We start from the raw sequence: 14289 nt of genomic DNA on the forward strand, positions 1-14289 counted from the left end.
TTCTGTGTTTAGCAAATTGGCAAACGTACCTGCACTCAAGATTGTTATAAATAGGGGAGTTTTGTGTGAACTTAATAAGATGTCATTCCGGCAGATTGTGACTAGTCGGTCAGAGCACAAATGGGTTGATGGGCTATTAAGACCAAATCGAACCGTTACTGTGTTAAGAAAGAGAATGTAGTCGTTTATTGATATGTATGGCATACAAAAACATATGGATGGATCACTCGGCTAAAGAGAATGCTGCCACTTGAACTGTACTTGGATGTTTGGTTAGTTGTATTGAAGAGGGTATGGATTTTGATGTTTAAGCAGGAATTCTTATGAATATTAAGGCAAGAACTCAATTTATTATTGTCTTAACTTGGTCATTAGCAGAGAAAACATTGTTGCTTCACTGCCTGGAATCATCTACTCTATTGCCATACATACATACATACAATGGGGTGTTCGAAGACACAAAGTGACTTAAGAGGATAGGAGTTGGTAATATGATCCTAATTCCATTGATCGAAGAAGCATTTTGGACAAAGCTCGAAACATTCTAACACGTAGGACCAGCGTCCCCAGGACAGCCCACATGGCTACCACCCATCACCATTAATTCCAGAGACAATGATAAAGTCCACTCCCTACCTGAGCGGTGGCTCCTTTCAAAGCCAGATTGGTATGGTTTATATCGTCTTTCATGAAATGGACCTCCATTCCTTGCACTGCCTCCAACTAATGAACTAAGATAAGATCATCGTGAATGCACCATCTCCACTACAGTTTGGGTCCATGCACACACATGTAAACCAGTTGTGACCAACTCTGTCATGGCTTAATCCCCTCCGGCATCGGCAAATTAAGGTGCTTGTAGCTTGTGAACCCCCCATCCACCACGAGATTATGACCTGAGACGTACTTGGACTCATCAGACGCCAAGTAAACGGCCGCCTTCGCCACATCCATCTCCTCACTCCTTGCTCCCCTCAGCTCGCTCACACTATCCACGATCTGCTCCATCCTTTGCCTTCCCACGTCGCCGTACAACTGGGTGAACTGATCCACCACCAGGGGCGTCAGGGTCACGAACGGCGAGATGCAGTTGATTCGGACCCCGCGGCGGCACAGGTCGCCGGCCAGCGACCTCACCATGCCCGCCACCGCGAACTTGGAGATGGCGTACGGGTGCGTGCCGAGGCCGCCCATGAGGCCGCTGATGCTGGAGACGCAGATGATGGAGCCGGCGCCCGCCGGGCCCATCACGCGGGCAGCGTGCTTGACCCCCGCCAGTGTCCCCCGGACGTTGACGCCCATGACGAGGTCGAAGCTAGCGAGGTCGAGGCGGGCGACGTCGGTAGCCGTCGGCGGCCCAGCGATGCCGGCGCTGTTGTGCATGATATCAAGCCGGCCGTGGCGGGCCACGGCGAAGTCGACGGCCTCGGCTACCTGCGGCTCCACGGTCACGTCGCATTCGACGAATTCGGCTTTCGCGCCGAGCTGTTGGGCTGCTTGCCGGCCCAACTGCGCATTGACGTCCGCGAGGACGACGCTCGCACCCTCCTGGATGAACTCGAGGGCCGTCGCCTTGCCCAACCCGCTTGCTCCGCCGGTCACCAAAGCCACCTTACCCTCCAACCTGCGGCGGTGCATTTAGAACAGCGAAACAGTCATCAAACGACTGTCGCATCCCAATAAGAACTTCGCCTCGCATGAAGCCAAGACCGACTCTTAGACTCACCTGCCGCTCCGCACCGCCGTCGAGAACTTCACCCGCTTCTGCCACGAGCCATCCTTCCTTCCGGCCACGGCCACTCTCCTGCTCCGTTTCACAACCCACAGTGATCACAATTGGAGAACAATCGACAGCCTCCACACCTTTAATCTCAATCCCGGAGGGCAAGAAACCACGTAAAACCAAAAAGGTGGAAGCCAAAGAAACGGAGAGTACGTGCCTGGAGACAAGTCGGAGCATCCTAACAACGGTGAAGGTGAAGGCAGGGTGGGACACGATCCTTGGACCACGGAAGCTCGCTTATATTTCTATTGCCTTCGCAGCTCCTTCGGTCTGCGGTCTCTCACCTTCCTCCACTATATAACGACGACGAGCTCGCTTCCCCATGCAACCCGCTTGCCGATATAATATTATCTGCGATAAAAAAAAAAAAGAGTAGATCTGCTTTTTGGATCCGAAAAGGCCAATTTGGGATGGATAAAATGGAAAACATAAGCCCTGCCAAGAAATCACGTCGAGAAGAGCCTATCGATGCTTCTGTTACACGTTAACTCGCAGCAGACCCCCTCGCAGGGAAACCATTGTTTACACAGCACGAGATGTCGCCCCCTTCCGATGACTTCATACCGCAAAACAGGGGAGGACCCGTTGGGCCCCTCCTCGCTGCAACTCGCCTCGTAACGCAAAGCCCTGTCAGCCACCGGTTTATCGACGCGTGTCCCCCCAATCGGGTGGCGCCCATGCTTTGGAACTGCGCGTTGCTGCATGGTGGGCCACGTACGGCAGGAAAACCCGTGCCGTTTGCTTTAATATTCGCGTCGGCTTTTGTCTTCCCGCCAGAGGGAGAGGAGGGGACGCAGAAGGTCACCGTGTGACAGGCAACGAGTGGTCTCGTCAACGTATAAGGGGAGGGTTTGGTGTGCTGTATCATCGTTGTTGCTGCTTTCGGGATAGCAGAAACAGAGGCAGGTAGAGAGATAGAGAGAGAGAGAGAGAGAGAGGGGGTAAGAAAATGATGGCCCGGCGTGCTCGGTCTCAGCTGAGTTGAAATTAATTGCAGAGCAGGTGAGCGAGGAGGCTCTTAGGTTTCAGCCATAAAAGCTGCTCCCAGATTTTCCAAAAGCAGGTGGAGAAAAGATCTCCGCAGCAGCAGCTTCACCTCGTTTCGTTCCTTTGAGGGGTAAAACCTCCCCGATTCTTTGACCGGAGGAATCAGAGAGCCAAGACATCAGATGAACCATCACGTCTATGGCAATAAAAGCTATGAATACAGGTGATGACATTCCAGTTTCAAGAGGACACAGAACACATGGTTTCGGCTCGAAGAAGCTGGCATGACAAGCACAGCTCACTCACCTTCTCCCTTCTCTTGTCTGTATTATTAATGTGTTGGCCATGGCTGGTCGGTCTTCTGGACCATCATCCATGGCGTGGCATCAGCTAACTGCAGGGAAAAAGGGTCCAATCGTGCTGTGTTTTGACTCTGCAGTGGATGACTGCTGCCATGAACTCCAAAAAGCTGGTGCCCCTAATTGCACTACATCCAAAAAGCAACCCCTCTCTCCCCCATCATCTTCTTCGCCTCCTTTTATCCCCCATGCAGTTGTGTTCCACCCCTCCCTGCGATCATTTGATGGAATTCCCATGTTGTCTCTTTCATCAGGGTGGGGAGACATCCCCAGCTGGCCTCCCCTGTTGCTGCTGTACGTGTACGCCACACTATTAACAACAGGGTGTGGCTTTCATTAATGCTTGTGCCAAGCAATGATGACGGGCTGGCCGAACCGCATGATCGCAATCGGACGGCCCTCGATTCGGATCATTACTGCCTCCGCCGCCGCCGCTGTCGTTATTTGGTTGGTCGCCGGATTAATGGTGTCATTTAACTCCCACCTTTCACGTTGAGTAGCCGCAGGTTTCTTTAAGTAAAAGGAAAGCTTTGTTCTTGTCGACTTCAACCTTTGGGACGATCCAAGAGATAGCTTGCAATTTAGGCACGCATTAGCTACTTGTTGTTGCGAGAAGGATTAGAATAGGCTGAAATCATTTAATTTGCGGCTCTTCGCCGACGGCTTCATTCGATTAATAGAAGGAGATAATGTGTACTGCCAAGTATAAAATAAGAAGCGAACAAGCTGGCCATGCATGAAGCTTCACATCTTTGCTTAATTATTATGGTATATTACTTTATCATGCAAGCTTCTTGGTGTCTCTCTCATTGTCCTTTTAGCATGTGGCATTAATACAAAACACACATAGATATGTTAATTGATAAAGGCACGTGATAGAGATACACATGAAATAATATCTTTTATTTTTTATTTCCTTTTAGCATGTGGCATTAATATAATATCTTTAAGTAGTTGTTCTTATTACGATTTAAGTGTTTGATTGAGGAAAATATCAGAATCAAAATCTATACAAATACTTATCATTTCAATGAATAGAATCATCTATTTTATAATATATTTCTCAATTCTACACGGTCTCATAGCTTTTCTCGTCTTGAAGAAGACTTTTCCTTCATCGTTGTCCAATGATACTAACCCCTCTTCTTCGTTGATATGTTATTGACGATTTCTCGATGTGTTAGAAAATAAATAGATAAATAAATTGTAGAAGAAGTTGATTATTATTCACATATCCCCTTTATTTTATACAGGTTAGAAGGGAGAATTTTCCTCAACAGGTTAGAGGATTTCCCTCAACAGAGTAGAGAGATTTCCTCAAACAGTTAGGGAAATCTCATCTACTATCATGCCCCCGCAAGATGGTGCTCCTATCAAGGAGGTCAATCTTGGATTAATGTAATGCAAAAAGTTTACGAGCTAGAGGCTTCGTGAATAAGTCGGCCAATTGATCAGCCGTATGAACATGAGAAACGCGAAGTTGACGACGGACAACTTAATCGTGTACAAAGTGGAAGTCGATAGCAATATGTTTCATACGGGAGTGAAATACCGGATTAGCGCACATATAGGTAGCTCTAATATTATCACAATATATTATAGGGGTGGAATCGATGTTGAGTTCCTAGAGTATATTCGTGATCCAATTGAGTTCTACAGCGGTAGCGGCAATGGCACGGTATTCAGCTTCAGTTGTAGACCGGGCGATTGTCTTTTGCTTCTTAGAACTCCAACTGATTGGATGAGCACCAAGGAAGATAATATACCCCGATGTGGATGTTCTATCATCAAGGTTACCTGCCCAATCAGCATCGGCAAAGGCATGAAGATGAAGTGGAGAGCGTTTACGAAAAAAGAGTCCATGATTTATGGTCCCTTTAAGATATCGCAGAAGTCTCTTGACCGCAGACCAGTGTAGAGTAGATGGTTGCTGCGTAAACTGTGATAATTTGTTGACAGCAAATGAGATGTCTGGATGCGTGAGAGCTAAGTATTGTAAAGAGCCAACAACTTGGCGGTATTGAGTGGTTCCGTAGCAGGACTTCCATCCGATAATTTGAGAGAACCACTAGTAGAGATGGGGGTTGTAACTGCATTTGCATCATGCATTTGCTAGTCATAAGTGCCCAACAAGCCAATCACGTGAGTGATGGCACGTGTGACTTGATACAGAATCTTTTTGCTTATTATATTTTGGCGTATATCACTTTATAACTATTGCATAAATGCATATATATTGTGATGTCCTTGGATTTGTGCAATGGGAATCGGATCGTGATGAGATCACGATAATGAGATCGATTCACCTTTAAACACATATCCTAAATAATCCCGGTCATAGGTTACTCGAGAGGAACATCGTGATAACCGGATAGACTGGTGTGCTGTATACCCGTCCATATGATGGATGCAGCTGGTCTCATAGCTGCTCGTGTAGGGACACTAGGGATACAGTACAGGTGCTCATTGGAGAATGAGTTCACTGATTGATCCGCATACGGAATGCTGGATGGTTGATGATGCCTTATTGTCAGACAGCGATTCCATAGTCCTAGTGGTGTATCTGGTCCTTAGACTTGAGACACCAAGGATGTCCTGTATGAGTGCTCCACTCTTTGATACCAGACTTATAGGTTTGACTGTTCTCAGATCTAGTACAGCTGGTCATTGGGAGTGGTAGTCGACCTTACGAGGGCTATTGAGTGTCGACAGAGGATCATCCACTCTCGGCGTCATGAGAGGAATATCCTATGTGTTCTTGCTCAGACAAATCCCTGGCCAGGGTCATTCGGGTTGAGAGAGAAAGAGTTCTCCGGGAGAATCCGATTAGAGCGAGACTCGAGTAGAAACCGTATGGGTCTGACAACACCATGCTCGATATACGGTCTCTGGGATATTAGATGGATGAGGGGCTATAGGTACATGGTAACTGAGGACAGACAGGTCCAATGGATTGGATTCCCCTGTATCGTCTGGGGACTACGGCGTAGTGGCCTAGTACTTCCGTAGTCGATGAGTCGAGTGAATTATTACAGAGATAATAATTCACTCAGTCAGAAGGAGTTCTGACAGGTATGACTCACGGCCAGCTCGATATTGGGCCTAGAGGGTCACACACATATGGTAGGCATTGCGATGAGTAGAGGTTCGGATATGAGATATCCGACGGAGCCCTTGTCTTATTGGATGCAGATCCAATACCCACTAGGGAAAGGACCCATTAGGGTTTTGACACGGGATCTCTATAAATAGGAGGGATTCACAGCCTCATAGGCTAGAGTCTTTGCTTGCCCTTCCTATTCTCCTCTCCCTCTCCACCTCAGAGTAGGCCTGGATTTTTGAGGAGCGTCGTCGCAACCCTGCTGTGTGGATCACCGCTAGAGAGGAGGACGCTTGACCTCCTTCACCCTCTCCTAAGGATCTGCAAGGAAACAGGGATATACGATCTCCCTAGGTAACACAATCTCTATACGCAGTTTTGTGTTTTTGCGGATTTTGCGCACCAATCTTCGCACGACGATGAACATCTTTTTGGGAATCGGGGATTTTTGTTTTCTTGTTCTTCCGCTGCGCATATGATGTCGCCCCCCCTATGATTTCCCAACAGCATTTGTCTTTAATAACAAATCTTGAATGTACTTGCGTTGTGATAAAAGGAGACCGGAAGATGTGAAGGTAGCTTCGACGTCTAGAAAGTAGCTCAAGGGTCCAAGATCCTTAAGTGACAATCAAGATGTCAGCTATTTGATGAACGCTTGGATTCTGATAGGATTGTTGCCTGTGACAATAATATCATCCACATATACTAGAATGTTTCCATGATAATGTCGCAGAAACAACGAAGTGTCAGATTCGGAGTTAAGAAAGCCGACAGAAGTAAAAAATGAGCTAAGTTCAGTGTACCAAGCTCTTGGAGCCTAACGAAGTCCATAAATGGCTTTCCGAAGTTTGCAAACATGCTGTGGATACCGAGGATGAGTAAAACCAGGAGGTTGTTGCATAAAAACATCGTAGGTTAGAGATCCCTGTAGAAATGCATTATTAACATCCAATTGTCGTAATTGCCAGCCTTTAGTAATAGCCAGACTCAAGATAAGCCGGATTATAGTGGGTTTAACAACAGGACTAAACGTCTCAGTAAAATCAACTCCAGGTCGTTGATAAAACCCTTTGGCGACCAGGCGTGCCTTATATCGGGCAACAGAGCCATCTGGGTTCCGCTTAATTCTAAAGACCCACTTACACCCGATGATATTTTGGGAAGGATAAAAAGGAATGAGATCCCATGTTGAATTATGGACGAGGCCATTATATTCCTCACTCATGGCAGTACGCCAATGCGGAGATTTTTGGGCTTGAGTGAATGTGGTGGGTTCAACGTTGGGGGATGAGGAATTCATGATAGCTTGTAGGTTAAGTACCTGACGAGGTTTAAAGGGCAAGTGTTGAACTGGAGTGATATAGTGCGGATCAGAAGGGGAGGAAGTAGACGAAGGCATGGGAGGCTCGTCCGATTGGTCCGAAGGTATACTCCAGTGAGATGGGTGAAGTAGTCCGTATGGCAGGATATGGAAGGGTTTGGAAAGAAAAGTTAGACTCAACAAAGACAACGTGACGTGATATGAAGATTTTGTAAGTGTGGAGATTGTAGCAGCGGAAAGCATTATGTTCAAGTGAGTAACCAATAAAGACGCAAGGAGTAGATCGAGATGTTAACTTATGAGAGGCATAGGGACGTAACTAAGGATAACATAAACAACCAAACACTCGGAGTTTACGAAGGTTAGGGGGTTTGCGAAATAGTGTGTCAAAGGGGGACTAGTATTGTAGGACTGGTGTAGGCATTCGATTAATAAGGTAGACAGCAGTTTGAAAGGCTGCTGTCCAAAAAGTTGAAGGCATGGAAGCCTGATGTAGAAGTGTGAGTTCAGTTTCTACTATATGCCGATGTTTGTGTTCGGTAGAACCAACTAGTTGAGGAGTACGTGGGGGAGACTTGAGGTGTTGAATGCCACAAGCTGAGAGATGGGATGCTAGGGCTTGATATTCACCGCCACCATCAGAGTAGACCATTTTAATGGTAGACTGAAAATAGTTTTCGACCAACTTCTGGAAAGTGGAAAAATACGAGAAACGTCAGATTTATGGGAAAGTGGATATATCCATGTGTACTTAGAAAAGTGATCTACAAAAATAACATAAAATCGGAACTTATCAAAAGATAAGATTGGAGCAGGACCCCAAACATCGGTATATATAATTTCAAAAGGTTTAGAGGAGGAAATGGAAGATGAGCCAAAAGGCTGCCGATGACTCTTATTACTAAGACATGCATCACAATGCATCATAGAATTAGTGGACTTAAAAAGAGGAAGAGAGTGACGAGAAAATAATTTCTGTTGAATAAAGGACGAGGGATGACCAAGCCAACGATGCCACACATCAACTGGAGCCGCAACAGAAGAATGAACAGTGGGCTGGGTTATTTGAGAGGCTGACGGCCATTCGTAGATGTTGTCTTTATTCGGGCCTTGGACCAATGATGCCCCCGTGCTCAAGTCCTTAACAAGAAATGAATCAGAAAATAATTCAATGGATGTATTGTTATGTTTGCAAAATTAAGAAACAGAAATGAGGTTGCGTTTAATATGAGGGGCGCATAAAACATCATCGAGGGTAAATATAGTAGAGTCGGAATTAAGTGTTGTGGAACCAGTATGAGTTATAGGAAGTCCTTTACCATCACCGATGATGATATCTTCATCGCCGCCATAGGGATTGTGAAGAGACAAATTCTGAAGATCAGCGGTGATATGATGATAGGCACCAGAGTCAACAATCCAGTTGGATTGGCTAGGTGTCGGAGTAGTCAGGAGATTTGCCTGAGGCCAGTGTGACGGAGCAGGGAGGCAGGGACGAGACAGGCAAACTTTAGCGGAGTGGGCGACTTTGTCACACAGTTGGCAAACAACCCGTCTTTGATGGCTCGGTAGGGCAGGATGCCAAGACGGATGATGGCTGGAGTTGCTACTTTGCGAGAAGTGATGACTATGAGGATATGAGGGGTGTTGCATGGAACTCACAGAAGCAAGAGGCGCATTAGCCAAACCTTGGGTGATGTTCGGCGAGTACCGAGTGCTCTTCCGTTTAGACTTGTGACTGACTTAAGCTGTGACAGTCGATCCAGGCAGTTTGTCCGCACGCTTCAAGTACATCTCATAGTCAGTCAGCTTATCATAGAGATCTTCAAAAGAGACTGGCGAGTCGCGTGCCTGAATTGCAGCAGCCAATTCCTTGTAGTCGGTGTCGAGACCATTGAGGGTATGAATGACAACCTCTTCGTCACATAGGGAATAACCTATCAAAGCCAAGTCATCGATGATAACCTTGATATGTTGTAGATAATCAGAGATAGTACTTCCCTCTTGTTTTGTCACCATAAGCTTGGATAGAAGATTGAGCTTGCGAGTACGCGAATAATTTGTCAGGGTGGTTTGCAGGTTAGACCATGCATCGGCAGCTGTCACACATGAAGATATCAAGAGAGCAACGGATCCAGCAATTGACACTTGAATAGCTTGGAGGATGAGACGATCTTGACGTAGCCATAGTTTGTGAGTTGGATTGGGTACTGGACTGGGATCTTCGGGGATGTTGAGCATGGCCGAAGGACAACTGAAGGAGCCATCAATGTAACCTAAAAGTCGTATCCAAATAAAAGATTAAAAAATTGAGCTCGCCAGGATGCATAGTTGCTACCCTTTGATAACTTAAAGGGGATCAACGTGGCAGCATTGATGGGGATAAGCCCTGTAGAAGAACAAGAAGTGGGAGTCCCTACAGGAACTGAAACATCAAAAGAAGTGAACGAAGACATTTTTTTTTTTTAGAAGAAGTAATGCAGTGAACCTTGTGTGATACTCAGGTCACACAAGGTGGAGAATGAGGAAGTTGGCCGCAAAAACTGTAGCGATACTCAAGACTGCGGTTCGCTGGGAAATGGCCGCGAAAATCTGCAGCGTTACTCAAGGAAACTGCAGTGAGAGAAATCTGCAGCAATTAGGTGTATAGAGCAAAGCGACAGCGAAAGCTACTGCGGTAGAGGAAGGAAGATGCAGCGGTTGCGGCTGCTGCTGGCCGGGAAGCGGCTGCGACAGCGAAGGAGGAAGACGCGACAGCCGTCGTTAAGCAAGGAAGACTGAGCAAGGAAGACACCATCGTTGAGGAGGCGTCGTTGTGTAGAGGGAAGCGACAGCGAAAGCTACTGCGGTAGAGGAAGGAAGATGCAGCAGTTGCGACTGCTACTGGCTAGGAAGCGAGGAAGACACCACTGTTCGTCGTTCGCCGCTATTGAGGAGGCAGTGAGAGGATCTTTTCCTCCTTGCGTGGCGGCAACGGAGAGTGTCTGCTGTAGGCAGCAAATAGGAGAGGGAGCAAGGCCGACGAAGAAAAGCAAGACCAGCGATGAAGGAAGAGAGGGAGTGGATGAGCAAAGCCAAGAAGGTGCTCGTTAGCACTGGCTCTGAATCCGTGTCTTGGTGCTTCTTCAATGACTCCGCTTGAGGCAACGTGTTACTGTGGCCGCTTGGCTAACACACGATGATACTGCTGTCGCCAAGGAGGAACTGCTCTGATACCATGTTAGAAAATAAATAGATAAACAAGTTATAGAAGAAGTTGATTGTTATTAACATATCCCTCTTCCTTTTATATAGGTTAGAAGAGAGAATTTTCCTCAACAGGTTAGAGGATTTCCCTCAACAGAGTAGAGAGATTTCCTCAAACAGTTAGGGAAATCTCATCTACTATCATAATGATCTTTCTCAAACCTCGACATCTTATTATCTTTGCTGTCATTGCTACGACTTCAGTCATCGAAAGTTGTGGTACCCTTGATTGATCTAACGTCTCCCCTCCCTCTCTTCCTTTCCACCCATCGTTAGTGCCCCTCTTCTCCACATTGTTGCAGTTGTCTTCCCCCTTCCTCCCTATGCCAACAACAGCCTCCTCCCTCTTCCGAATTGATACGACAACGTTTCCGCAGCGGTTATGATTGCCCTGCTTCATTTAATTTGCTAATACTACTCCTCTCTGGTGATTTTGTTGTCCTGCTCATAAATCGGACCCCTTACTGGTTCTCGCTCAGGTCGTTAGACTCTCTCTTCTTCCTCCGAAGCGTCAATGACACCACTACCCTACTATGCTTTGACAAGACCAGCTTTGCTTCCTCCTTCTCTTGTGGCATTCCCTACCCCCAGATCTCGTGGAACTTTAGTGAAGCATCCCCACTTGTTTCTCAAATCATCGCATCTTGTCTATCTTTACTCTAAGTGCTCTATCCTCAATGGTTTCTTCCTTGGTGACAAACCTCACATTCCAAACTTAAAAAAATCAAAGTATTGGGTTATTTATGTTATCCCTATGCTTCATATAAGTTAACCTGAAGATCCAAGCCTTGTATCTTCATAAAGACTCTATTGAACATAATGTTTTTCGATGCTATAATCCTCAAACTTAAAAAGTCTTTATATTATGTCATGTTAATTTTGTTAATGTTAGGAACAGGGGTCGGCACTAAGAGGGGGGGAATTAATGCAGTGGATAAAAACGTCGGTTTCAAAAAATCCTTTCGTACGATAAAATCGAACTAAAAAATGCTTAACTTTGAAAGCGAAGTAAGAGCGTATTGAAGGCTATTTGCATTTAATATAAATTGTAGGAAGTAAATGCAACCCAGAGAACACGCCAATTTTATAGTGGTTTGGTCGTCGTGACATACATCCACTCCGTCGATTCCTCTTCCGTCGAGGCCATTGGCATCTACTATCGATCTTCCTTTAATAGGCGAAGATCAACCTCATTCTTACACCCATCTTTTCCTTTTACCGAGTTTAGGAGACAATCCTTACAAGCACTCAGTCCTCTCTCAAACTATTTTAACACTTAGACTAGAGGAGGATTCTCACAAGAGATTTCTACAGTGTTTTTCCCTTTTTAAATTCTCTGTGCTTGTGTTTTTTAATCAGGGATGAGAGAGATATTTATAGGCCTCAAGTTGATTCAAACTTGGAGCCTAAAAACATCTCATCCCGGGTTTCCTGGGTCCGGGCGGTACCACCGCCAGTGTCAGTCTGACACTGACATAACACTGGGTGATACCATCGCCTAGTCTAGTGGTACCACCACCTAACACTGGGTGGTACCACCGCCTGCAGCCTCTCGGAGGTTGTGTCTGGGTGGTATCACCGCCTGACACAGTCTAGGAGACTGTGCCACGACGGTGTCATCTATTGGGATACTATTTAGGCCTTTTCATTGGGCCCAACACAATTCTTACATGGGCCCAATTGGCCCCTAATTGGTTTGACCCAAATCTAATCCCAATTACGTGCTAACTACGAATTCTAAGACATTTCCTAAGCTAAACAAGTTCGTATGTCTAGTTTCTTCCGGCGATCTTCCGACAAACTTCCGACAATCTCTCGGCAATGTTCTAGCGGACTCTCGGCAAGCTCCTGGACTTCACAACAATCTTCTTGGTGAGTTCCGACGAGCTTCTCTAGCAAGCTCCGAGACTTCTCAACTAGTTCCTGCAGAACTTCCGACGAACTCTCGAACTCTCAACGAAATCGCGTCATTGACTCCGGGACTTCATTTTGCTTTATGCCTTGCTATCGTAGTTAATCCTACACATGTAAAATATACTTCGATCTATATAATTAATACTAAGCATTAATCATGTTGTCCGGCATGTCATTAGTCCCTCGACATTTCGTCTGATTCTTCGGCGCATCGTCCTCTCTTGCGGCCTATTACCCAATCGGTCAGTTGACTCCGCAACTCCGATATCCTTAGTGTAATATCCACTCTTCTTGGCCCGATGCCCAAATCCATGGCCCGAAACCTTCTGTTGATACGTCGACCGATCCTCCGACCCGATGTCCAATCTTATGACATGTTTTTCTCCGGCCCAACATGATTCTTCCTGCTTTAATTGTCTCATCCTGATCGAAACATCCTACGTCACTCAAAATGCAGATCAAATCATAAACACTTATCAATTGGTTTCATCATCAAAATACGAGATTCAACAGTTAAGTCTACTTTTCAATTCCAAAATCATAGGTCTTTAGTTACGCGAGCCACTTCAACAACCATACATATTAGATTCATATGAGTATACTTCAGACCCCCTCAAACATACCTCTTACTCTGTCAATTAGTAGTTTTCCTCAAGACATACACTCCCTTATCACTCTAGTTCAGCAACACCTCACACCCTCTATAACTTCTCCCCGATGAAGCAATACCCTTAGCACTAAAAATGATTTTTTTTATCCTCTCCTCGATCAAATGATACCGAAGTACATCAGCTTAGTCAGGTATGTGTCAATAACTCTTAACTAATTCTCATATGTCTAACACAACATAATAATGCCATTATGCTTGAACATCACATGACACATACTAGTCATAGGTACCTTACAAGCCAATCACGTGAGTGATGACACTTGTAATATGATATATACTCTTTTTACATATTATTTATTTGATATTTGTCTCATTTTATATTATTCATTACATAAATTATGATATTTATGGATCTATCTAGTGAAAATCGGATTATGATGAGATAGCGATAATGAGATTGATTTGCCATTAAACACATACTCTAAATAATATGGGTCATAGGTTACTCGAGAGAGACATCGAGGTAACCAGATAGATTGGTGTACTATATATTTGTCCATATAATGGAGGTGGTTGGTCTCATAATTACTCGTGTGGGGACAATAGGGGTACAGTGTAGGTGCTCATTAGAGAACGAGTTCATTTATTGATCCGCTCATAGAATGTTGGATAGTTGATGATACCTTATTATCAGATAGTAATTTTGTCATCTCAGTTGTGTATTTAGTTCTTAAACTTGAGACACCGAGGATGTCCTATATAAATACTCCACTATTTGATACTAGACTTACAAGCATGAAAATTTTAAATATAACACAACCAGTTATCAAGGGTGGTAGCCAACCTTACAAGGGCAATTGAGTGTCGATAAAGGATCATTCTCTCTCGATGTCATAAGAGAAATATCCTATGTGTTCTTGTTCAGAAAAATATTTAGCTAGGGTCATTCAGATTGAGAGAGAGAGAGAG

At 45.3% G+C, this 14289-nt stretch overlaps 1 protein-coding gene across 1 annotated transcript; it reads right to left on the reverse strand.

Moving 5' to 3' along the window:
* Positions 1-506: 506 nt before the first annotated feature.
* On the reverse strand, positions 507-2885 carry LOC135676396 ((+)-borneol dehydrogenase 2-like). The gene is made up of 3 exons (XM_065187523.1): positions 1941-2885; positions 1727-1804; positions 507-1624 (listed from the first exon to the last, which is right to left on the reverse strand). The coding sequence occupies exons 1-3, from the start codon at positions 1958-1960 to the stop codon at positions 817-819; spliced, it is 906 nt and encodes a 301-aa protein (XP_065043595.1). The 5' UTR covers positions 1961-2885; the 3' UTR covers positions 507-816.
* Positions 2886-14289: the final 11404 nt, after the last annotated feature.

Source organism: Musa acuminata, chromosome BXJ1-6 (genome assembly GCF_036884655.1).
Source record: "Musa acuminata AAA Group cultivar baxijiao chromosome BXJ1-6, Cavendish_Baxijiao_AAA, whole genome shotgun sequence".
NCBI lineage: Eukaryota > Viridiplantae > Streptophyta > Magnoliopsida > Zingiberales > Musaceae > Musa > Musa acuminata.